This window comes from Eptatretus burgeri, chromosome 7 (assembly GCF_056783735.1).
Source record: "Eptatretus burgeri isolate ZD-2024b chromosome 7, Ebu_testis_v1, whole genome shotgun sequence".
NCBI lineage: Eukaryota > Metazoa > Chordata > Myxini > Myxiniformes > Myxinidae > Eptatretus > Eptatretus burgeri.
In genome coordinates, this window is record NC_140967.1 from 3,131,427 (window position 1) to 3,154,948 (window position 23,522).

The 23,522-nt window shown below is 40.3% G+C and overlaps 1 protein-coding gene across 8 annotated transcripts in view; it reads right to left on the reverse strand.

Annotated features, from left to right (window-relative positions):
* Positions 1 to 209: 209 nt before the first annotated feature.
* Positions 210 to 23,522, reverse strand: part of LOC147022562 (uncharacterized) — a 37,626-nt gene continuing 14,313 nt past the window's right edge. For 7 of the 8 annotated variants that reach the window (XM_085887260.1, XM_085887255.1, XM_085887258.1 and 4 more), the window contains 8 exons: positions 22,692 to 22,807; positions 14,240 to 14,318; positions 9,846 to 9,896; positions 6,857 to 6,902; positions 3,416 to 3,540; positions 1,037 to 1,151; positions 586 to 705; positions 210 to 347 (listed from right to left, as the gene is read on the reverse strand). In XM_085887260.1, coding sequence (XP_085743386.1) covers positions 1,079 to 1,151; positions 3,416 to 3,540; positions 6,857 to 6,902; positions 9,846 to 9,896; positions 14,240 to 14,318; positions 22,692 to 22,800 — 483 coding nt within the window. In that variant the 5' untranslated portion in view covers positions 22,801 to 22,807 and the 3' untranslated portion in view covers positions 210 to 347; positions 586 to 705; positions 1,037 to 1,078. The remainder of the gene's footprint in view (positions 348 to 585; positions 706 to 1,036; positions 1,152 to 3,415; positions 3,541 to 6,856; positions 6,903 to 9,845; positions 9,897 to 14,239; positions 14,319 to 22,691; positions 22,808 to 23,522) is intronic. The other variant, XM_085887261.1, reaches the window with a different exon arrangement.

The window sequence follows — 23,522 nt, forward strand, 5'->3', positions numbered from 1 at the left end:
AAAAAAAATATGGCTGCCATTGGATCATGGGACAAGGGTAAGTCACAGGTGATGGCCAAGGGTAAGCATGGGGGAAGTCTTTCCAGTGGCGATCGCAGATATCTAGGTATCAGTTGCAGTGTCAGGGTTCCATGTAGTACAGGGTTGGATGGCAATGTTCACATCATCACGATTCAGTAGGAGGAGAAAAAACGAAAATAGGAAATCACCTGGTGGAGGTCTTCTTTCACAGGGCTGGAGCTCTTGGGCAAAGTTTGATTGGCCAGGATACACTCCGCATAACAGAACATCGACTGAATGTTCCACACAGTGAACAAGGAGCGACCCAGGCCAAATGCATCGTAAAGCTGAAATGACAGATCACGAATCTTTCTTTGGAAGAAATCACTAGAAGATGAAACTCGATGACGAGGAACTGAAATTAAACAGAATTTGTTTAATTTGCAAATGCCATGTTTGTTCAGACTTGACTTGTTTCATAAAGAAAATAAATATATCCCCAATGACATGAAACACAGCAGTGTTGTTGTTTTGTTTTGGGTTTTTTTTTTAGTGGTGTAAAATGTAAAATGACATTGCAGTTACCTTTTTGTGTGGGTCTAGAAGCATGTCATAAGGACACATGGTTTCTTGGAGCCAATGAAGAGCCCCTTGCTGACAGACCGTGATGAGGACGACGCGCAAAGGCACACCATCCAGCTCACTCTGAAACAACACAACCAATTAATCAACACCACCCACAACTAAATATTAAACCACAAATGACAAATTCTACCACTACCATCTTGAAGCAAGCAACAAGCCAGCAGCCCTCTTAATGCAAGATGGTGCCTGAGAATTGCCTCGTTCCAGATGATAGTCTGAGCCGGTAAAGAAGGGTGGGGAGGAGGTCCAGTAACAAGGTGGCCATGTTCGTGCAAGAGAGAATATGGTAACCATCCTGATATAGAACAGAAACGAGAGAAAACGTGATGGATATTTTGATTGGAGCAATTTGACGTCAAAACTGGGGGCAGACTTCAAAATAAAAATGAACCTGGTGAGCCTGTAGCTGTGCCACATGCTCTCGTCATGGTACTCAGGCAAGATGGCGCAGCATTACGAGCAGCACTAGGTATTCCTTTCCGAGGTAGTTGTTCAGCAGAACTTCCCTGAGTGACAAAAACAGATGCATGATGGGAAGAACCAGATGAGCTGAATCAACTTGTAAACAGATCTCTTCTTTCATGAAACAAGAGAGGCCTTTATGAGGATGAGAAAAAACAAAAACAATACAACACAAGAACAAAGTTTCCAATTTTAGACAGGAATTTGAAATTGGTTCTACTATTATTTCTGGCCACATGGAGTGAGCAAGGAGGAGGTAGAAAGAAGGACAAAGGAAAAACAGAATGGAGGAAATGAAAATGAGGAGGTGGAGATGGATTGGACACATATGAAATATGGAAAGCAGTGTAAAAAGAGGGATATGCATCCGAAGGAGGGTCGGATGACCTAGAGAGACCTGGTGGCATTTGGTAGAAAAGGAGCTGAGGGAGCTAGAAACCACCTGGACTGCGATCAGTTAGTGGTTTCAGGAAAGACTAAAAAACGCGCAAGTGCTCCTACCTCACCTTTCTCGACTTCATCCTGTGGAAACCAAGGGTGGAAACCTCCTGTGATGAGGCCGATGCTTTGGGGGTCTCACTCTCTCACCACAGGCAGGTCAGTGGTCTTTTTGTCTTCTACAGTCTCCTCTCTGCCCCCCCTCCCCCGCTCTGTCTGCAATCTATCCCCCCATATTTCCGCAGGTGCTCAAGGTCCGCCAACAACCCCCTTCTGATAAAACTACCAAAATCAAGAATCACTGCTCACTTTCATTCCTCTGTTCTCCTGCCTTTGGAACACAACACCTTTGGAAAAAACTCCCACACTCTCTTCAATCCCATTCTTCCTTCCAGGCCTTCAAAACAGCTGTTCACCACCATCTCATATCTTCCCCCATCCAAAACTTCGATCTTTTCTACCCCCCCGTTAATCCACCCCAAACCCACCTCCTTAAAATTCCTTGTTGTGTCCATCTTGTATTCCCCCGTGTTCCCCGCCCCATCTTTCTCCCTTCCACAGATCTCCTAATGTCTCTGTTCCCCACTGTTTTGTCCTTCCCTCTCCGGCCCCTCTTGTCTCATGCCCCCCTTGCTGTGCGTCGTGTGTTAGCTCTCATACGAGCCTCGACAATATATACAAAAAAAAACTCCCACTCTCTCTTCAATCCCACTCTTCCCTCCAGGTCTTCAAAACAGCTGTTCACCAACATCTCTTATCTTCCCCCATGCAAAACTATGATCTTTTCTACCCCCATTAATCCACCCCAAACTCAGTTCCTTCAAATTCCCTGCTTTCCTTCCTGAAAGTCCCTGTAGTCTCCTTCTTGTTTACCCTGTGTTCACCACCCCATCCCTCTCCCTTCCACAGATCTCCTCATGTCTTTGTTCCCCAGTTTTTTCCTTCCCCCTCCCACATCTCTCATCTCTTGCTCCCTTTGTTGTACGTTCTGTGTGTTAGCTCTTATATGGGCCCTGACATTGTACATTAAAATTAAAATTAAAAAAATAACAAGCTCAAATGAGCTAAGATCCTCGTCCTCTTAATGATGACGACATAAAAACGAATATGACGTCATTGTGATGTATCAGGTGCGCGATAATTTATCTGTGCTAATGCCCGGCTTGATTCCCGCAAACAAAATTCAAACAGCTTGCCTAGTTTCGGAGATAATGGTATAGACGATTTCCAATAGCGGCGATATTATGACGTCAACTTTTTTTCTTGGAAGAATTTCCAAAATCGGAGATGGTGACTGCCTGCGCGTGGGCTTTCTGCATATACATGGCAAGTTTCACGAAGATCCGATGAAAACTCTGGGTTGTGAAACAAAAAATGTCAAAAATAGGAATGACGTCATAAAAATTGATATGACGTCATAGTGATGTATCATATGTGCGGTAATTCATCTCTGCTAATGCCCTGTTCGATTCCCACAAACAGAATTCAAAAAGCTTGCCTAGTTTCGGAGATAAATTTTTAGGCGATTTCCATTAGCGGAGATATTTTGACGTCATAACTTTTTTTTTTCTAGGAGGAATTTTCAAAATCGGAGATGGTTACTGTCTGCGCAGGGAATTTTTACATATATATGCCAAGTTTCAGGAAGTTTCGATGAAAACTGGAGGTTGTGAAACAAAAAAGTCCACAAGAAGAAGATGAAGAACAACAACATGAGTAAGAGTTAGGGATCCTCCACGACAATCTAAAAAAAGGTGGTTCCTATGGCACCAGACATGACATGATCTTAACCAAGCAATCAAGCAATGCAAGAAAGGCTAAACCAAATCGTAACATCAGTACAACATTTTATCTGTGGTCTGAAACACACCTGCCCGTTCTAACATCCACAAACGTGAAATTCATTGAGGAAATATTTTCTTGGAGCTGCACCTGAGTGCAAGGTCCTACTAGTTTCTTCTCATCGTACATTTTCAGGAAGTTGTCCCATTCCGCCTGAGCAAACAATCACGTAAAATTTTAATGCTGTGCAATGTGTTATCATAGCCACCATGTGCAGCCTAGGGCTGCTGAATGCATCATTTTCTAGGGGCGTGGCTGTGCCGCTGATGTAGTGCCCTCTATTACCAGTACACCGGTACTCATTTCGCCAACCTCGGAAGGATGACAGGCTGAGTCAACCCCACCAGATGTTAATTCAATGGTAGGAGCTCAAACTAAAGACCCAAAGATGTTAAGCCAGCCACCTTAACCATCAAGCCAACACCAAGCTTTCTGGTCTTACAATCTGCAAAAGTAACGAATTGGAACAGATTCAGAAAGGGGCTCCAAGAATCTTTCTCGGACATCACTCTCGTGATTATGATCAGGACGTTCAGTTTTGTGACATTCCAACCTTGAAACAACAAAAGGTTTGAAATTTGTCTGAGATTCACAGGGTAATTAGCTAATATATAATGAGTTTAGACATTGGCTTCCAGAACTCTGGCAAAATGTGACACAATACTCTCTCAGAAATTAATCTCAACGTTCACCAATTACATGTAAAACTCAAAGGTACAAAAACAGTGCCATACCTCACAATGTTAAGATTCTAAATGAACAAGTAAAATTAAAAAAAAGACATGAAATGTCATAGCCCCTGTTGTTTTAGTAATTTTGCTTTGTTGAGTAAAAGGGATAACCCATATTTTTGTACAAATAAAATGGCCGCCAGTCTACGAGTTGGACATCTTTAACTAGAACGGGCACTCATAGAGCGCATACCTTCACTACTTTTTTTGTTCTTGGTATGAGTGTGGGGAACTGGTTTCATATGAATGGTCTTATGACGCAAATCACATATCTATAATGTCATGACCCCCCCCGACTTTCGGGGACTACGGACTAAACAACAATCAACTCACGTCGTTTTGGCGAGTCTTCACTCGCAAGCTCGGTGAATACAACGTTTCAACAAGAGAAGGTAATCTCGTTTGATGCTGGTTTCATGCAAATCGAATAAGAATTGACTGAGTTATGCCGAAAACCGCATATTTTTCAAGGGCGTGACCCCCCCCCTGACATTTTACCCCAACCGGTGACATGTGTTATGACGTCATTGTGTCACAAGATTGGGCATGAAATTCTGAACATTTTGGTGCTGGGTTCTTGTAAAGCGGACAAGAATTGACCGCGTTATGACAAAAACCGCATATTTTTCAAGGTCGTGACCCCCCTGACCTTTGACCCCTAACCTGTAACAGGAGTATGGGAGTCATTGTGTCATATTGCATATCACAAGATGAGGAGTTGAATTCTGAACATTTTGGCGTTAGTTGCATGCAAATTGAATAAAAATTGACCGTGTTATCGTAAAAGATGATTTTGACCTTTTCGTGACCTTGACCTTGACCTTTGACCCGAACCAAACCAAAATCTAATTGAATGCTTCCTGGCTAATAACCAATCATCCCACCAAATTTCATGCAATTCGGTTTAATACTTGTTGAGTTATACGAATCACAAGATTACAAACAAATAAATAAATAAATAAATACATGCCGATCAAAACATAACCTTTCGCAGAATGCGAAGGTAATCAGATCACAAAATAAAGTGACGTGCACTTGTATGCCATCACGTACTGTGCTTGTGCCAAGTTTGAACAAAATCGGACCATGCATGTCTGAGAAATGGTTGGGGACACATTTAAGGAACAAAATGGCCACCATTCGGCCATCTTGGATCTGACCTCTTAAAAAACAATGACGTGAATATGTAAGCCATCATTCGTAATCTGTGTGCCAAGTTTGAACAAGATCGGTAAATGCACGTTTGAGAAATGGTTGAGGACGTGTTCGACACTGGTTTTTTTGGGGGTTTTTTTCCACAACTAAAATGGCTGCCAGTTGGCCATCTTTGACCTGATGTCAAAAAAAGATGACGTGCATATGTACACCATCACGTGTTGTCTTTGTGCCAAGTACGAATAAAATCGGCCCATACATGTCCAAGCTACCCAGGCAAAAATATAATTCCTTTCCTGTACTAATTCTCTGCAGACTACTGTAGTAGGTCCTGTTACCAACTAGTATATGAGAGTACTACTGTCATATACTATAGTTCTAACTGTAGCATTTTTGCCTGGGCGATATGGTTGTGGATGCTCGCACACACACATGCACGAACACGAAAATCGAGACCAAATCCATAAGCCCCTGTTTCGGACTAAGTCCAACGGGGACTAATAATGTACATTGTACTCCCCTTTTGTTTTAATTACATCCTCTTCTAAGATTCTTAAAGTAGAAAGTAATGACAGGTATATCGTTTTAACAGCATAATGCTGATTTCAATTGATATTTGATATACAATGTAGTTGCTGAACTGTTTTTACATTAATTTTGCATGAGAACACCTGTCCCTGCCTTTTGGTCCAAGGTAGCTCACACTTTTTAGCTCTCTATTTCTTTGAAACTTATTATAGCCTGGCTACCAGTCTGAGTTTTCCTTTTCCCTTCTTTAATCCCAATCACCGTGGTTTCCCCCTTTTCTCATGCTTAGCTCGTGTCTGTTTCCACCTCGTGGTGTGTCATTGCATCGATTCTCTATTCCTTCCCCTGCTTTTTGCTACATTCACCCTCCTCTTGTGTCTATCTTGCCTTATGGCCATGATATTTACCTTCACCACCAAAGGTGGAAGGAGGTTATACTTTCATCCCTCTCCGTCTGTTTGTCTGTGTGCAGGATATCTCAAAAAGTTGTGGGCGGATTCAAATGAAATTTGGTGTGCACGTTGGGTGTGTGACAACGACGGACTGATTAGATTTTGGTGAAGATCTGGATCTGGCTTCTCGAATTTTAAAGTGATTCTTCACCATTGAGAGATGGGATCAAAAACGATATATGACTGTACAGCATAATATTTCAAAAATGTATTGGGCCCGATATGTTCTTGTGGATCAGGCATTACGTGGCGGAGGTATGCACTCTACCGAGTGCCCTTGTAGTTTCTAATGCAATTTGTTTGCATTCATTGTCATGTACTTGTCATTCCCCAGTATGTGTTTATATGTCAAATGTATAATGTGGATTGTTTAGCTTTGTTGTCTTGCAGTGAACAAATCCGTTTGAAAATTCATCTTCCCTTTTATACAATGTCCATTTTGTCTACATGTTAATTAATATGCAATTTAATTATATTACAATGTACTATTTGGCAGCGAGTTCTGTTTTCTCTGTTTTTGAAGATTTATGTTCGGTTGAATAAAACCATTACTACCTATGTGTTGTCATAAAGGGCAGGAACCATTAGAACAAAGTCTTGTACCTCAAAGCTGAGTGCCTCATCCACACACTTCTGCATGGTTGAATACCTGCAACATCAGTTAAAGTCAATGTACAAACATAGATCTAGATCAGAAAATAAAATGATATATTATATATTGTTTTTTTTTTTTGAGGGTTAAAAACAGGGATGCAGTTAATACGATTTATAAAATCAAAAATGTGCCACTAAATCGAGGACAGACCAGTGTACTGCAAAAACGAGGACAGATGGCAGGGCATGTCTGAACCAAGCACAGACGAGTGCTGTTAAGCCGATGACAAAAGTCCCCCGACAGAAAAAAAAAACGTAACAAAATTTTTTTTGTGTGTATTATCATTCAATGAATTATTATTCAATGAATTAATGTAATTCATTGAATTCCTGCGTCGGAGTGGCGACCTGTTCAAAATTGTGCCCAATAGCCGAAGAAACTGCTTTGGCAGCGCTATGTATCTGAAGATGCAACAGGCATGGTCTTCTGGTCTTTTTCAATCTTTTTATCTTATGATCTTCTTATTTTAGTGGATCACAAAGTTTCTACCACCATGTCGATGTTTATTGGTGATCTGTCTCTGTTCGGTAAGAAGAAAACAACCTGCTTGGGTAGGTGATCAAAGTAGAATCTTGCATTGATGCTAACCCACGTTGGGATATTCTTAATATAGTGCATGTGTGCCAGCCAGTTTAAATCTAGCTTTCTCGCCCGACCGGACAAGTCTGGCAAATCTCTGAACTTGATGTCAAGGTAAGCAAATTTGTCCATTCTGGGTTTCTTTCGGTATGAAACAAGAGGCGTATTCTCAACCACTAGTCATCGCCTGCCCTTTTTGCGACTACTTTGACTGGCAAAGGTGAAGGCTCTTGTCACAAGATTCCCTGGCATATGTTCATCCACCGATTCATCTTCTTCCTGGTGGAGTATTCCCATCGTATCATGCAGGATCTCTTTTCCGGACAGCGTTTGATTCAATTCGTCATACTTATCAAAATGGTTGGCTCCAGGTTTACGGCACGACACCCCATCAGGTAATGACAATTGTCGATGATGGCATAGGCAAGTTCAGTTTCAATTTCCTCAACTGCGTAGTAGTTTATGCAATGTCCAAATCTAATCGGCATCGTCATAGAAGGGGGGGGCGGGGGAGATAGAGAGGGAAAGAGGAGGGGGAGATAGAGAGGGAAATAGGAGGGGGAGATAGAGAGGGAAAGAGGAGGGGGAGATAGAGAGGGAAAGAGGAGGGGAGATAGAGAGGGAAAGAGGAGGGGAGATAGAGAGGGAAAGAGGGGGGGGAGATAGAGAGGGAAAGAGGAGGGGGAGATAGAGAGGGAAAGAGGAGGGGGAGATAGAGAGGGAAAGATAGAGAGGGAAAGAGGGGGAGATAGAGAGGGGAGGGGAGGAGAGGGTGGTAATGAAGGGGGAAGAGAGAGGAGTGAAGGACATGGAGGGTGGGGGGTGAGGAGGGGTGGCGGAGGGCTGGGGGAGCAAATAAGGGGGGAGGGAGAGAGAGGGGTGGGGAGCGAGGAGAGTAAGTGAGGAAGGGTGGGGAGTGAGAAGGTGTAGGGGAAGGGAAGGCAGCATGAGGGGAGGGGAGGGAAGTAAGCATGAGAGTGGGGGAAGGGAACGCATATTTCTCATATTTCCAAAAAAACCGCTTCTTTCTCTGAAATAGGAATTACTCAGAATCGACGTCAAACCCCGTTCACTGTTCAATTCCTTTTGATTCGCTGGTTGGAATTGAATAATTTGAAATCGATTCCGCCCACCACTATTAAAGCACTTGAGCAAGCTCTCCGATAGAGTTGACAAGGAACGGCTGGCTGGGTGATACTAAACACCCTCCGGAGACGACTGGAGATGACTGGAGATGACCAGAGACATCTGGAGCATCAAACAAAGTGTGAATTGGCCAAATTAACACTTTTTTCCTTTCTTTTTTTAGCAGTCGGAACTGCTGCTAAATTCAATTCTGCAGTGTAAATTTTGAAAGTCAGTTCAGGTTAAGAGATTCTAGAGCTTATCATATTTCAGCTGTAATGCTTATAAATGTCCATAGAGTTTTATGGGGTTGGAGGGGTTTGAGAGGAGGTAAGTGAGATAGTGAGGGGAAGGGAAGGCAGTTGTGCGGTGGAGCGTTAATTATGATTCATACTGTCTCATCAAAATAATTCTGCAGAGAATAACAGTAAAGATGGAAGCAAAATGTCTGAAATAGATTTTCTACCGGTCTTACTACAAACACCGCCCGGACATGTCCGGGGCCAACCACCGCCCAGACATTTCCAGAGAGATCCACTGTCTGGACACGTCCGGAGAATCAAATAATGTGTGGATAAAACTCTGGATGTTGTTCAGCATTACAGCTGAAATGCAATAAGCTCTAGAATCTCTTAACCTAAACCAACTTTCAAAATTTAAACTGCGGAATTGAATTTAGCAGCAGTTCCGACTGCCAAGAATAAATAAATAAATAAATAAATAAAAGTGTTCATTTGTTCAATTCAGACATCGTTTCACACTCCGGACATCTTGGCTCAGGTTAAAAAAAAAATTATTTGGCTAAGGCTAAGAGATTCCAGAGCTTATCACAAGTGCGGAAACAACAATAAAAAAAAAACATTTAAAAAAGCACGAACACTCGGCGACACAAGTATCAAACAATTGAAACAATTATATCTACGTCTTCGTTTTCAGCAACTGCCGACTTTCAATATATTGTAGCAATTACAATTACATTTATATTAATATTTTGTCATGAAAGCAGATCGCACAAAGGAAATCATAACGATTTCCCTAGAAAATATTACCGGTATTTTTAAAGCAAATTATGTCAAATATCAATGGAATGAACAAAGGTGGTTGCCAGGTTGCAAGAATTAGTAATATAGGTAGACATAAACAGAATATGTGTACAGAATAACTACAGGACTCCATAGATGTTGTGAAAAACATGTCACAATAAGCAACTCTCAAAAATGAGGAAACACTCACTTGTAACGTTTCCAGAGATCTTCGAGTTGTTTTCTGTTATAAATACACAGGCTGAGAGCCAAAGTTATAGTCAGCACAGCTGGTATATGAAAGTTTTACATGGCATGATTAAACAAATGAAACAAACAAAAAAAAAACATAAGTAACTGTACATTCAACCATTGATCAATCAAAACAAACATCATGTGCTTTGTACAATACGGGACTTTCAAAATGACATGTGAATGCTCAACGAGGCTTTTTGTGCTTGCGCTTGTGTGCGTATGTGTTTACGCCGAGTCGATTCAGCTCGTGATTCATCATGAAATCTGTGATTCAAATAGTCTTTTAAACATAATTTTCAGCATTTCGATGAAAGAGTGGAAATTTCTGCAATGGTTAACCATAGATGTTCTGTTCCTGAACGCAAATCGGACTCGCGCAGGTACAGGATATATGAGAAATATTCATGGATGATCGGAGTTTGGTTCATAGTATTTCCTGTTTAAACAATTTGCTGCAGTGGCAGTAGTTATAACACACACACACACACACACACACACACACACACACACACACACACACACACACACACACACACACACACACACACACACACACACACACACACCCCCACCCACACCCACCCCCACACACACACACACACACACACACACGCGCGCGCGCACCAAGTGAAAACTCAGTCGAGCCAAGTATTCGTACAAGGTAAAGCAAAAAAAAAAAAAAAAAGGCAAAATAAAAATCGACACAAACAAACAACACACAAGCTAGACAAGGAAGCATCATAAAATACCTCGGAGTTGAGATGGCCACCAAATACGTCACAACCAAATGTGAAAAACAATTACCAAACAATACCTGTGTATAACGAGGTTGATCCTGAAAACATACCTCTCCCCAAGAAACAAAATCAAAGCCATAAAACAAATAGCAATACCAGTATTCCAGTACAACTGCTGAATAATAAACTGGCCAGAAGAGGAAATGAATAAACTGGACATCAAAACGAGAAAGCTCCTCACTATCCACAAAATGTTTTCAAAAATCAATGCATCCCAAGAATGTACCTGCCGAGATGAGAAGGTGGTAGCAGTCTGATGTAACTCGACCAAATGCACAGAGTGACAACAGTAGGAATAGCTGAGTACGTGAAAAGTTCAACAGACGACCGAATACAATTTGTATGCAATCATGAAGACAACAAACCAACAAAACTAACAAATACAGACCCAATGATAGCAAAAAAGAAGACAAATGAAAAGAGTTGGACAGATTGGGCATATTCAAAGAAAGCTCATTGGAATGAACAAGAGGAGATCGGCTCAACTGGGATGGAGAACTAATCATTATAAATGCCCAAATCCAAGGACACTAAACAAATAGCTTTAAGAAGATAGCAGGACTGAGACAATCGGACAAGTGTACATTCTGCAAGGTACTGGATGTAAAAAGAAAACCTCTTATCGGGATGTAAAAAAAACAAGCAAACAACTAATTTCAAAGCAGCTGTGCACACAAAGGCACAATGAAGTTTGCAAAGTAATCCACTAGCACATCTGCAAAAACTTCAACATCCCAGTTCCAGAAAACTCATGGAAGCAATTACTGAAAACAAGGAAGTAACACTTACGTATGACCTGATGACTCCATCGAGCATGAACACAGAAAAAGCATTGCGACTGAATATCGTACCGAGGTACAAATGAGAAAAGAAGGCATTGCTCATTGAGGTGTCAGTACTCTGGATTTTTGGCTAAACAACACAAAAATGAAGAAAATGACCAAATACAAAGACCTCAAAAATGAAGTGAAAAGAGACCCTTGAATCTGAAGAGAGCCAACATGTTACCAGTAATAACTGGAGCAAATAGAACGATGAAGAAGAACATTACAGATATCTTAAAACCATCCCTGGAAATATTATGACAAAAAGCTAGTCGGAGGCTCGGTGACGATCCCCAAAAGAGCCCTCGGAACAAAACCTTGAAAACGGGAAAACTTCACAACTTTGTCCCTGAAATATGATCCCGTACTAAACGGAGGTGGATACTTTGAGACATGGGACACGTGCATGGACACGGAAATGGACACGCACATGCGCACACACTGCTCCTTTCACCAATAGATGCAAAAAACGATAAGAAGCACAAAGGTTTGATTAGAACAATCTACAAGCATTCGGCCTTTCTCATGGGACCACTTCGTCGGGAGTTTTTGAAATACGGACTACAACACATCAACGTTTTGGATGAGCTGATCAGGAAGTTAGCCAAATGTTGTGCAGAGGTACACCCCTTTCTTGCAGGTACGCTTTACAAGTACTGGCAACTTCTTTTGAAAAAACAATTTCAGTTGTTTCATTGTACAATCCTTCTCTGGGAGGCATGAAAGATGTTCAGGCTGCCCCGATTTACTTCATTACTGGGGGTTTCTGTGCATGTACCCTGAACAATCTGGGGTGAATTACGTCATTTCAAAAGTGGCGTATTGACGTTGCCTCCAGGGATGCAAAATGTTACCCAACACCCTCTCTAAAACTGAATAGTAATAATATAATTTTCATGGCTGCTCTTCAAGTAAGATACTATTAAGAAAATGACGATTTCTGTATTTTATTGCAAGGTTTTCCTCTGATTGAGTGGACTGGTCGATTATTGCCCTTTTCGTTTTTATTACTTTAAGTCATGCTTGGATTGCACCTCATGGAGTTGTGGGTTATCCTTTCTAAATGATAATGCTCTTAGAAGTTTGTCATTCATCAGAGCTCTGACTTTAATGAGGACCAAGTCAGCTATATGGAGCACAATGTTTGGGAAGCACGGTTTATACAAGGCTGGTAACCTGAGGTCGTGCCATTCATTGTCCTGGTGATCCACAACATCGAGCAGGAGTGATTCTCTGTGACAAGGCCGATGCAATAAATCCAAATGGGGATGCTAGCATAGACACAGAGTCCATTCCCTCCTCAAAGAAGACATCATCGATCTAAACCGATACGCTTTTCAAGGAGACATGAAACAAAGCACCATTTCTTAGCAACACAAATCTCAATCAATAATTTGGGACGTCCTCCACTCATGTACTCAACATGTTGCTATCAAGAACACCTATTCCTCCATTCTTCCAGTGGAGACATGTGGTCCCAAAGGCAGTTTCTTGGGCCTGGACTTATTCCTCATCTACAGTACTTAAACAACCTTTCAGATGCTCTGGGAAACCATCTCTTCGTTTTTACAGATGACTCCACATCGTGCCATACAGTACCGCATCACACTGATAGTTGTCTGGAATGGATTAGATGCTGGTCTGATAAACATAACACGTCTTTCAATCCTATAACAAAAGCTCACTCTCACCCGGTCACTCCAGAAGGATATTCAAACTAACCAACTTATATAATTCTATGATCAGCCACTGGACTGCAAAATGGCATTTCGTGAATTTTGATTTGCTGATGAATAATATATAAAAATTCCTATTAATAATCTTTAATCAATTAAGACAATAACTTTCCTCTCATTTCAGGCACCATAATAACAGCTCAAACTAGAAGGGCACTCGGTAGAGCGCATACCTCCGCCAGGCTGAACAGTTTACATTTTGTATCCCACTGATAGGTCGGATCTGAATCCAGACCTGAACCAAAATCGAATCGGCTTGTTCTTGCCAGCTAACCAACTCATCCACCTAGTTTTGTCATAACTCGTCCGAAACCTTTTGATATATCAAGCTGTACATAGTTTTTGGCCCCATCTCTCAAGGGTGAAGAATGACTTAAAAAAAATTCTCGTATCCGGTTCTGGATTTGAATCTTCACTAAAATTGAATCAATTAGTCTTTTTCACACACCCAACTGGTCCACAAAGTTTCTGCAGAATCCATCCATAACACTTTGAGATACTGTGCTATATATCGTTTTTGGCTCTATTTATCAATGGTGAAGAATCACTTGGAAAATTCTCAAATCCGGATTCAGGTCTTCACCAAAATCTAAACAATCAATCCTTTTCAAACACCCAACCTGTGCACCAAATTTCATTCCGAATCCGTCCACAAATTTTTGAGATAACATGCAATATAGTTTTTAGTCCCATCCATCTCTCAATGGTGAAGAATCAGTTAAAAATTTAATAACTCTCGTTTCCAGATCCGGATTCGGATCTTCACCAAAATTAAGTGTTGCTGTCTTTGGCCAGTCACCTACACACACACACACAACAAAAAATCAGAGGGATTGCTTGAAAACTGTGGCCAAAAATCATGTGACAAACAAGCAGACAGACAGACACTACAGACCAACAAACGTGACAATTTTTTTTTCTTCAAGTAACAGACAGAGAGGAGTGAAAACATAACCTCCTTCACCTTCGGTGGCAGAGGTAATGATTTGATACCTTTCCATGAGAGAGCAAATGATGGGAATGCTATCCCTGAGTTTGTTCACTTTAGCCTCCAAAAAATCTTCAACTGAATCTATGAGGAAGAAAGAAGTTAAATCGGAGTTAGATGTTAACATGCTCCGCATTGGGGACATGTTTTGACAAGACCAGTCATCAAAATCCAACAGCTTCATCATCATATAAGCAAGAAATAACGTTTAAGCAAACAAAATGCTTCTCTGCCAATGACCTCACAACAATCAAATTCATTTTGTTTGTTATTTAACATGTATATAAATATGTGTATTCATGTGTACAACATGTATATAAATGTGCAAGTGTGTATTCATGTGTATAGCATGTATATAAATGTGTAAGTGTGTATTAATGTGTATAACATGTATATAAATGTGTGTGTATTAATGTGTACAACATGTATATAAATGCTTAAGTGTGTATTCATGTGTATCACATGTATATAAATGCTTAAGTGTGTATTCATGTGTATAACATATATATAAATGTGTAAGTGTGTATTAATGTGTATAACATGTATATAAATGTGTAAATGTGTATTCATGTGTATAGCATGTATATAAATGTGTAAGTGTGTATTAATGTGTATAACATGTATATAAATGTGTAAGTGTGTATTAATGTGTATAACATGTATATAAATGTGTAAGCGTGTATTAATGTGTATAACATGTATATAAATGTGTAAGTGTGTATTAATGTGTATAACATGTATATAAATGTGCAAGTGTGTATTCATGTGTATCACATGTATATAAATGCTTAAGTGTGTATTCATGTGTATAACATGTATATAAATGTGTAAGTGTGTATTCATGTGTATAACATGTATATAAATGTGTAAGTGTGTATTCATGTGTATAGCATGTATATAAATGTGCAAGTGTGTATTAATGTGTATAACATGTATATAAATGTGTAAGTGTGTATTAATGTGTATAACATGTATATGGATGTGTAAGTGTGTATTCATGTGTATAACATGTATATAAATGTGTAAGTGTGTATAGCATGTATATAAATGTGTAAGTGTGTATTAATGTGTATAACATGTATATAAATGTGTAAGTGTGTATTCATGTGTATAGCATGTATATAAATGTGTAAGTGTGTATTAATGTGTATAACATGTATATAAATGTGTAAGTGTGTATTAATGTGTATAACATGTATATAAATGTGCAAGTGTGTTTTAATGTGAAAAACATGTATATAAATGTGGAAGTGTGTATTCATGTGTATCACATGTATATAAATGCTTAAGTGTGTATTCATGTGTATAACATGTATATAAATGTGTAAGTGTGTATTAATGTGTATAACATGTATATAAATGTGTAAGTGTGTTTTAATGCGAACAACATGTATATAAATGTGTAAGTGTATTCACGTGTATGGCATGTATATAAATGTGTGTATAACATGTATATAAATGTTGAAGTGTGTATTTATGTGTATCACATGTATATAAATGTTTAAGTGTGTATTCATGTGTATAACATCTATCTATAATTCCAGCAATGTGTGTGTGTGTGTGTGTGTGTGTGTGTGTGTGTGTGTGTGTGTGTGTGTGTGTGTGTGTGTGTGTGTGTGTGTGTGTGTGTGTGTGTGTGTGTGATCGCTGTTTCTCGACAACCTCTGTCTGATCTAATTGAAACTTGCCAGGTATATTGCTGGGGACCTGAGGATGTGCCTTTTCAAGGTTTGGTATTAATCGGACAAGTGCTTCCCAAGTTATGGCCATTTATTTACCAAACCAATGGCAAGACACGTTGTTGCGTGGGCGTGGCCGATGGGGAAGGGAAGCTCAGCCGCGTTCCCCATTACGGGTTACAACGTACGGGCTCCCGGAGAGTGATGACTTCGTTTTTCTAATAATTTCTCGATTTCTTATGCGCATTTATAGATAAACACAATTGCCCAAGTTATGATCGTTTTCACATTAGACGGTGTATAAATTTCGGAAAGATCAGAGTGCTGGTATGCTCCGAACCAGGAAGTAAATTTTTTTCTCTCTCTTCTCTTCTCTTTTTGTTTTTCCTTGCCACGACATTGTGAAAAGGTAAAATACGTTGGTGCTAATTGAATAATTGGGTATTAAAACTAAATTGCGAATAATCGTAACTGTGAATAATATCGAACTTCCGGGTCACGCACGTACGGGCACGTGAGAGCGAAGAAACGGCCTGTGTGGTTTATTTATTTATTTATTTATTTATTTATTTATTTATTTATTTATTTTTACGGGCATGTACTAGTGTATATAAATCTGTAAGTGTGTATTAATGTGTATAACATGCATATAAATGTGTAAGTGTGTTTTAATGTGAACATTTAAATAAATGTGTAAGTGTATTCACGTATATGGCATGTATATAAATGTTGAAGTGTGTATTAATGTGTATAACATGTACATAAATGTTTAAGTGTATATTCATGTGTATAACATGTATATAAATGTGTGTATGAATGTGTACAACATTTATATACATGTTATACACACTTCCACATTTATGTACATGTTATACACACTTACACATTTATATACATGTTATACACAATTACACATGCATATACATGTGGTACACAATTACACATGTATATACATGTTATACACACATTTATATACATGTTATACACACTTACATACATGTTATACCCACTTACACATGTATATACATAGTTATACACACTTACACATTTATATACATGTTATACACACTTACACATTTATATACATGTTATACACACTTACACATTTATATAATGTGATATATTTATATAATATACACTGACACATATTTATATAATATACATACACATTCATGTAATATACACACATTTATATAATATACACTGACACATTTATGTACACTTCCACATGCATACACATGTTATACACACTTACACATTTATATAAATGTGTGTGTATTAATATGTTTAACATGTTCATAAATGTGTAAGTGTGCATAACATGTATATAAATGTGTAAGTGTGTATAACATGTGTATGCATGTGGAAGTGTACATAAATGTGTCAGTGTGTATTAATGTGTTTAAAATGTATATAAATGTGTAAGTGTGCATAACATGCATATAAATGTGTGTGTATTAATGTGTTTAACATGCATAGAAACATTTAAGTGTGTGTTAATGTGTTTAATATATATATATATATATATATATATATATATATATATATATATATATATATATATATACATATATATATATATATATATATATATATATATATATATATATATATACATATATAAAAATGTGTAAGTGTGGATAACATGTATATAAATACGTAATTGTTTATTAGTGATTAACATGCATATAAATGTGTAAGTGTGTATTAGTGATTAATATGTATATACGTAAATGTGTAAGTGTGTATTAGCGCTAGGTCACATTTGCTCTACGGCGAGGATATGGCGGCCGTACGCCCTCTGAATTGACAGAAACGTGCGGTGGCCGCAGAGAAACTAAGTTGGCATCAGCGAGGCCCTGCGCCGTTTGGCTATATTTTACAGGCCGTAGGGGCGCTGTGGAATTATAACGCGGAGTTATAACTTTTTTTCATTTCTACGTTCGCTGTAGCAATTCGACAAGCCAAGCTATGACGTACATGTGTTCCACGTCGACCGTACGTAGGGCGTACGGTGGGCTTGCGTTATTCGTGCGGCTGCCGTAAGCTCTTCTCAATGAAAAATGAATTTTCCCAACCCCCAAAAAATTACGGCGGCCGCACTATTTCCACGTTCGCCGTACGGTGGCCTTGCGGTCTGTGTGACTACCTACGGGCAAAGCAGGGTCGACGCACGGCTCCCCTACGCCCGCCGTGCAACTACGTACGGCCTCCGTGGCAGTCTGCGTCAACCGTGCATCCACCGTGCACTACCGCTAGAGATCGGAGTATAGGTGTTTGCCTATACCATGGTGCCCCCAGAATCCCAATTTAATTCGTTCCAGGAGGCTGTTCAGATTGCAAAAAGTTCGGATTCCAAAAATATTTTCCCAATAAGAAATAATGGAGTGAATTAATCCGTTTGTGGACCCAAAGAAAACCCACTTTCAAGACACTTTAAACTGAAATTACCTGTTTAAGATAAAATAACTGTTTAAGATAAAATAAGATGAGTAAATGACCTTCGGTGGCGATGTATTGAATGTAAACTGGTACAATCACCACATCCAAAGGTCCACACAGGCTCGAGCTCCGGCCTGGGTTCCGATTGCTCGCGCTCTCTGCAAGAGCGCTGCCCCCAGGGCAGCTCATCAAACATGATGCCCGCAGAACCACAATCACTTTCATCAAATGCATCGGGCTGACATAATCATGGATATTCCAAATTACGACTGGTTTTGTTGTGAAATTCAATCCTTGCCCGACAGTCTGTCACACCACGTGATCGGATTGCTTTTTTTGTTATTAATTAAAACACAAGATGATTAAAAAACAAACATCACAAATGAACGTGAAAACACGAGGTAAGGCCTGTCACATTTGGCTCGGCGGCCGGAGGGTCTACAAAATGTACGGGCAATAGCAATTATAAAGCGGCCGCAGTATTTCCACGGTCACACAATGTAGCAGTCACATATGTTTTTAGCAGCGTCTCGCGTAGCGAACGCTGCTCATAGAGAGCTCGGCGTTGTTGTTGTTGTTGTTGTTGTTCTTCTTCTTCTTCTTCTTCTTCTTCTTCTTCTTCTTCTTCTTCTTCTTCTTCTTCTTGTGAAGACAAAAACTTAATCTCTCGGACTCGGCTCTTGTATATACAAGATCCGGATCGCCTTAAATACTGAGCACATGTACACATCCTCACATAGACGGTGCCTTTTGAGAGCGTCTATCATGAAGTTTTAAATATATTCGGACATTTGCTTTAAAGTTTCGAAAAGTTGACGTTACTATTTAAAGATTATTCCATTTATCGCATAGTAATTTCGTAAATACATTATATATTTCGTGAATACACGATATATCGTAAATACATAAATACATTATGACGGGTTTCGCTATTGGCTTAATGAAGGCACGTGATGAAATATTGGAAGTTGTTGTTGTTTTAAAAAAAAAATTAATTTTTTTTTCTTTAGCCGAGAAAACCTTTAGGTTTTGGACGCTGCTCTTGGACACATTTGTCCTTGTTATTTTTCGGGTAGCCGCACGACGTATTTATAAATTGTGGAGACCGAAAACATGGGTGTGGGATGATCGCTGCGATTTAACCAATCAGCGGATGAGACGGAGGAAGGGGGTGCTTCCAAGTACTTCCGGTATTTCGGTATCACCTCTGGTTCTGAGTACTTGTATTTTGGTATTGATTGGTAAGGTCCTTATTTCCACTCTTGGGGATCCCCAGGGGATGAGAGTATATAATATGGAGGAGGTACCGGGTGAGGATGATTGGGCGCCCTCGTCAAGAAGTGTTAGAACTTCTCGAGTGTCGGCCATGAAGAGGGGCAGGTCCGGTGATGGGAGTATTGAAGAGTCGGAGGTGAGGGAAGGGGTTAAGGATAAAGAGGAGCCGGGTGATAAATTTTAATTATAATTTCGGCTGTGGAAGGGTCCAAGTCGTTAATTTTCAATAACCCGATAAAGTTGGCTCCCGTAATTGGAAAATAATTTGGTGACGTACATTGTTCCAAGGAAACTTCGATCGGGTGACCTTCTGATCCAGTGCAAATCGGTGGCCCAGCGGGAAAAGATTCTGAGAGTCTCTCTTTTTGGGGATATTCGAATATCTGCTCACATCCCCAGGTCTTTAAGGGACTGCCGGGGGGGTAATTTACGGGATTGACCTGGACATTGATATGGAGGTTATCAAGAGGAATTTGGCTGACATGGGAGTAGGTGATGCCCGTCGTCTTACGTCGGTGAGGGATGGTGTGAAGGTCGATACCACATGTTTGGTGTTGTCCTTCTCCATCCCGGTCCTTCCCCCTAAAGTGTTCCTGGGCTACCAAGCCTTTCCTGTTCGGGAGTATATCCCTCCCCCTTTAAGATGTTACAAATGCCAAAGATTCGGTCATACTGCAACATCCTGTCGGGGTAAACGGCGTTGCAGCAAGTGTAATGGGGATCATGAGTATGAGAGTTGTACGTGCATTAAGATGTGCTGTGCCGATTGCGGTGGGGAGCACAGTGCAGTCTACAGAGGCTGTCTGGAATTTCAAAGAGCGGCCCAGATTCAGCAAGTGAAAACCACTGGGAAGTTATCGTATGCGGAGGCGGTGCTCAAGGTCCCCAAAGTTGTGTTGCCAGTCAAATAAACAAATAGGATTACTAAAACTCCAGCTCCGGTTAAAATACAAACAGTTTCGGTTGGTTGCCAGACGGAGACAATAGATCAGGATTGCCAAACTGAGGATTCAAGTGCCATGGTGGTTTTGAACATTTCTAAATTGGGGTTCATTGGATTTATTACTGAGGTGGTAAATTGCACAGCTGTTATACAAAGGAGATCGGAGAAGATTAGCATTATTGCTTCAGCAGCCTGAAAATATCTGGGTTGGGATGGTATTTCTACCAAGGATATTAATACGATATTTAACAAGACGGGCAATAAAAAAGAGAGAGAGAAACCAGTCCTGATGCCAAACAGTCTCAGGACCCAATGTAATTTATGTTAATAATCCAATGGAATGCTAAAAGTCTAGTGGCACACAGGTCCGAATTTAAAAAATACGTCTCTGAGTTGTTAACTAAACCGGATATTATTTGTTTTCAAGAAACATGGCTCAAGGAGCATAATCGATTTCATATGCCGGGGTATACCCTTATTCGTAGGGATAGAGCTCGAGGTAAAGGGGGTGGGTGTGGCATTATGGTGAAATTTGGTGTTCCCTTCACGGAAACGGAAGACATTACGAAGATGGAGTGTATTCTTATCAAGGTCCATGGCTCAAGGGGGAGGGTTACAATTATAAACTTTTATAATCCTTGCCAACCATTGATGCACAAGAGTCTTCAGGAGGTTTTTAGAAGGTGTGAGGGGGTGGTACCTTGTCTGTGGCGATTTCAACAGCCATAATATTCTCTGGGGCTCCAAAAACACTGATAGGAACGGCGATATTATTGAGGATTTGATCGATGAATTCGATATGGTGATATTAAATGACAGACAGGGAACATGTATAAATAAACCTTAGGGCGTTCCTGCGGCGGCCATATAATTTTGAAGGCAGACGCAAGGTGCCCGCAAGCCGGACATGCGGCCAGACGGACAGATGTTCGTAGAATAGTATCTCGATTTTAGCAAAAGTAATTGCTCTCCATTTTCTGCAGAAAATTGTGTGCGGAGCATTTTCCAGCAATCACAATCAGGAAGAAATGGTCTTCGATGGACACTTTCACCCTCATAGCACTGAGACATGCTTCACATTGGAGTACACCTCCCATTAGGTTCACATCCATCCATGGAGAGGAAATTCCTTTTTTGGAAATGCCCCGCTGAGTGCGGTGTAAAGGGCGGCACCATTGCTTTGACCTCGCCGGTACACAGAGTACCTGGGAATTGATGGCACTTCACCCAAGCTCAGTGGCTGTTTGTCTCGTCTAACAGTCGTGAGCGTGTGTGTGTGTGTGTGTGTGTGTGTGTGTGTGTGTGTGTGTGTGTGTATATGTCAGGGATGTGGGAGGGTGGATAGCTCCCCTACAAGCCTTATATCTTGTTAGAAAAAAACCCAAAAATCCTGTGCGTGTATGTGTGCACACATTTTTTTTTTTCCTCCCATGGTCATGCCCTTTGTCTTCATGCCAAGGCCTTACCCATTATGGCTTCGTGCCATGGCTGTGTCCTCAGCGAGTGCACTTTGTCGAGCTGTTTGGCCATGCTTCACACAATAATACATAGGTGCAAACTTATCATTGTGCCATGATGATACAGACAAGACAGTATGCATGTGCCTGTTTTATTCTTCACGTTTTGGGTTAGTTTATATTATTTGGATCCAGTTTTGTAATTCACCAAACAATTAAAAAATACAAGTGCAAAAAGACCTGATTATGCTTCTACCTAATTTTATGGACATTACACCATTGAGGGTTGCTTAACAATTCAATTTAATTTAATTTACTATTTAGCAGGTACATCAAGACATCCATTGCACCCCTGCAGGATTACTAAAAAGTGAACCAAATCACTAAAGCTCTCCTGAGAGCAAAGAAGGAAACCCTTTTTATAGCAAAGAAGGAAACCATTTGACTTTGCATTAGGCAGGCAATTAGAGACAGAGCTAACAGATTATATTGAGATCACCAAACCCCATAAAAATATTGATGCAGTTTCACAATCTGGTTTTTGCGATAAAGCATTAATGTCCAAGTCTGCACCAAACGGTAGGTACAAGCGTGATGTGGATATTAAAACAAAACAAAAAGGAAACAAAAGGCTGAGTGTGACAAACGGTGCACATATTACTTGATACTGCATCAGCAGACACAGCATTTAGGAGTTTGGTTCCTTCTTGCACGAACGTCTGCAGAGCTCCAGCGAGTACCTCTTCAGAAAGACTCTGCAAATTCTCCATCTCAAACCTGTAGAAGAGCAATGTTCATTTCAAAAGATAATCGAGTCAAAGCCACAATAAAAAGTGGAACGGTACTTGGTAGAGCGCTTACCTCCGCCAGGCTGAACAGTTTACGTTTTGTATCCCACTGATAGGTCGGATATTCACCAAAACCGAATTGGCTTGCTCTCATCATCTACACAACCTGTCCACCATGTTTAGTCCAAATCCGTCCGACACCTTTTTGGGACATCGTGCTGTACATCGTTTTTTTTGGCCATATCTCTTAATGGAAGATCACTATCATGTGCAGCCTATGGCTGCTGGGGGCATCATTTTCTGGGGAGGAGGGGGGCAGCTGTGCCGCTGATGCAGTGCCCTCTATTACCACTACACGAGTACTCATTTTGCCGACCTGGAAGGAATGACAGGCTCAGTTAATCGCACCTGGTGTTAATTCAACAGCAGACATGGGTTCAAACCCAAAACCCTAACATCTTAAGCAGCCACCTTAACCATTAATCCAACACCAGGCCTATCCCTCAGTGGTGAAGAATCACTCATGAAGTTATACTAACCAGATTCAGATGTTCACCAAAATCTAATCAGTTCGTCCTTGTCACGCACCCAACCTGACCACCAATTTTCATCCAAATCCATGCGCAACTTTTTGACATATTCTGCACACAGACAGACTATTGAGAGATAGCAAATAGAAATTATCCGTGAGCGACGGCCCACAA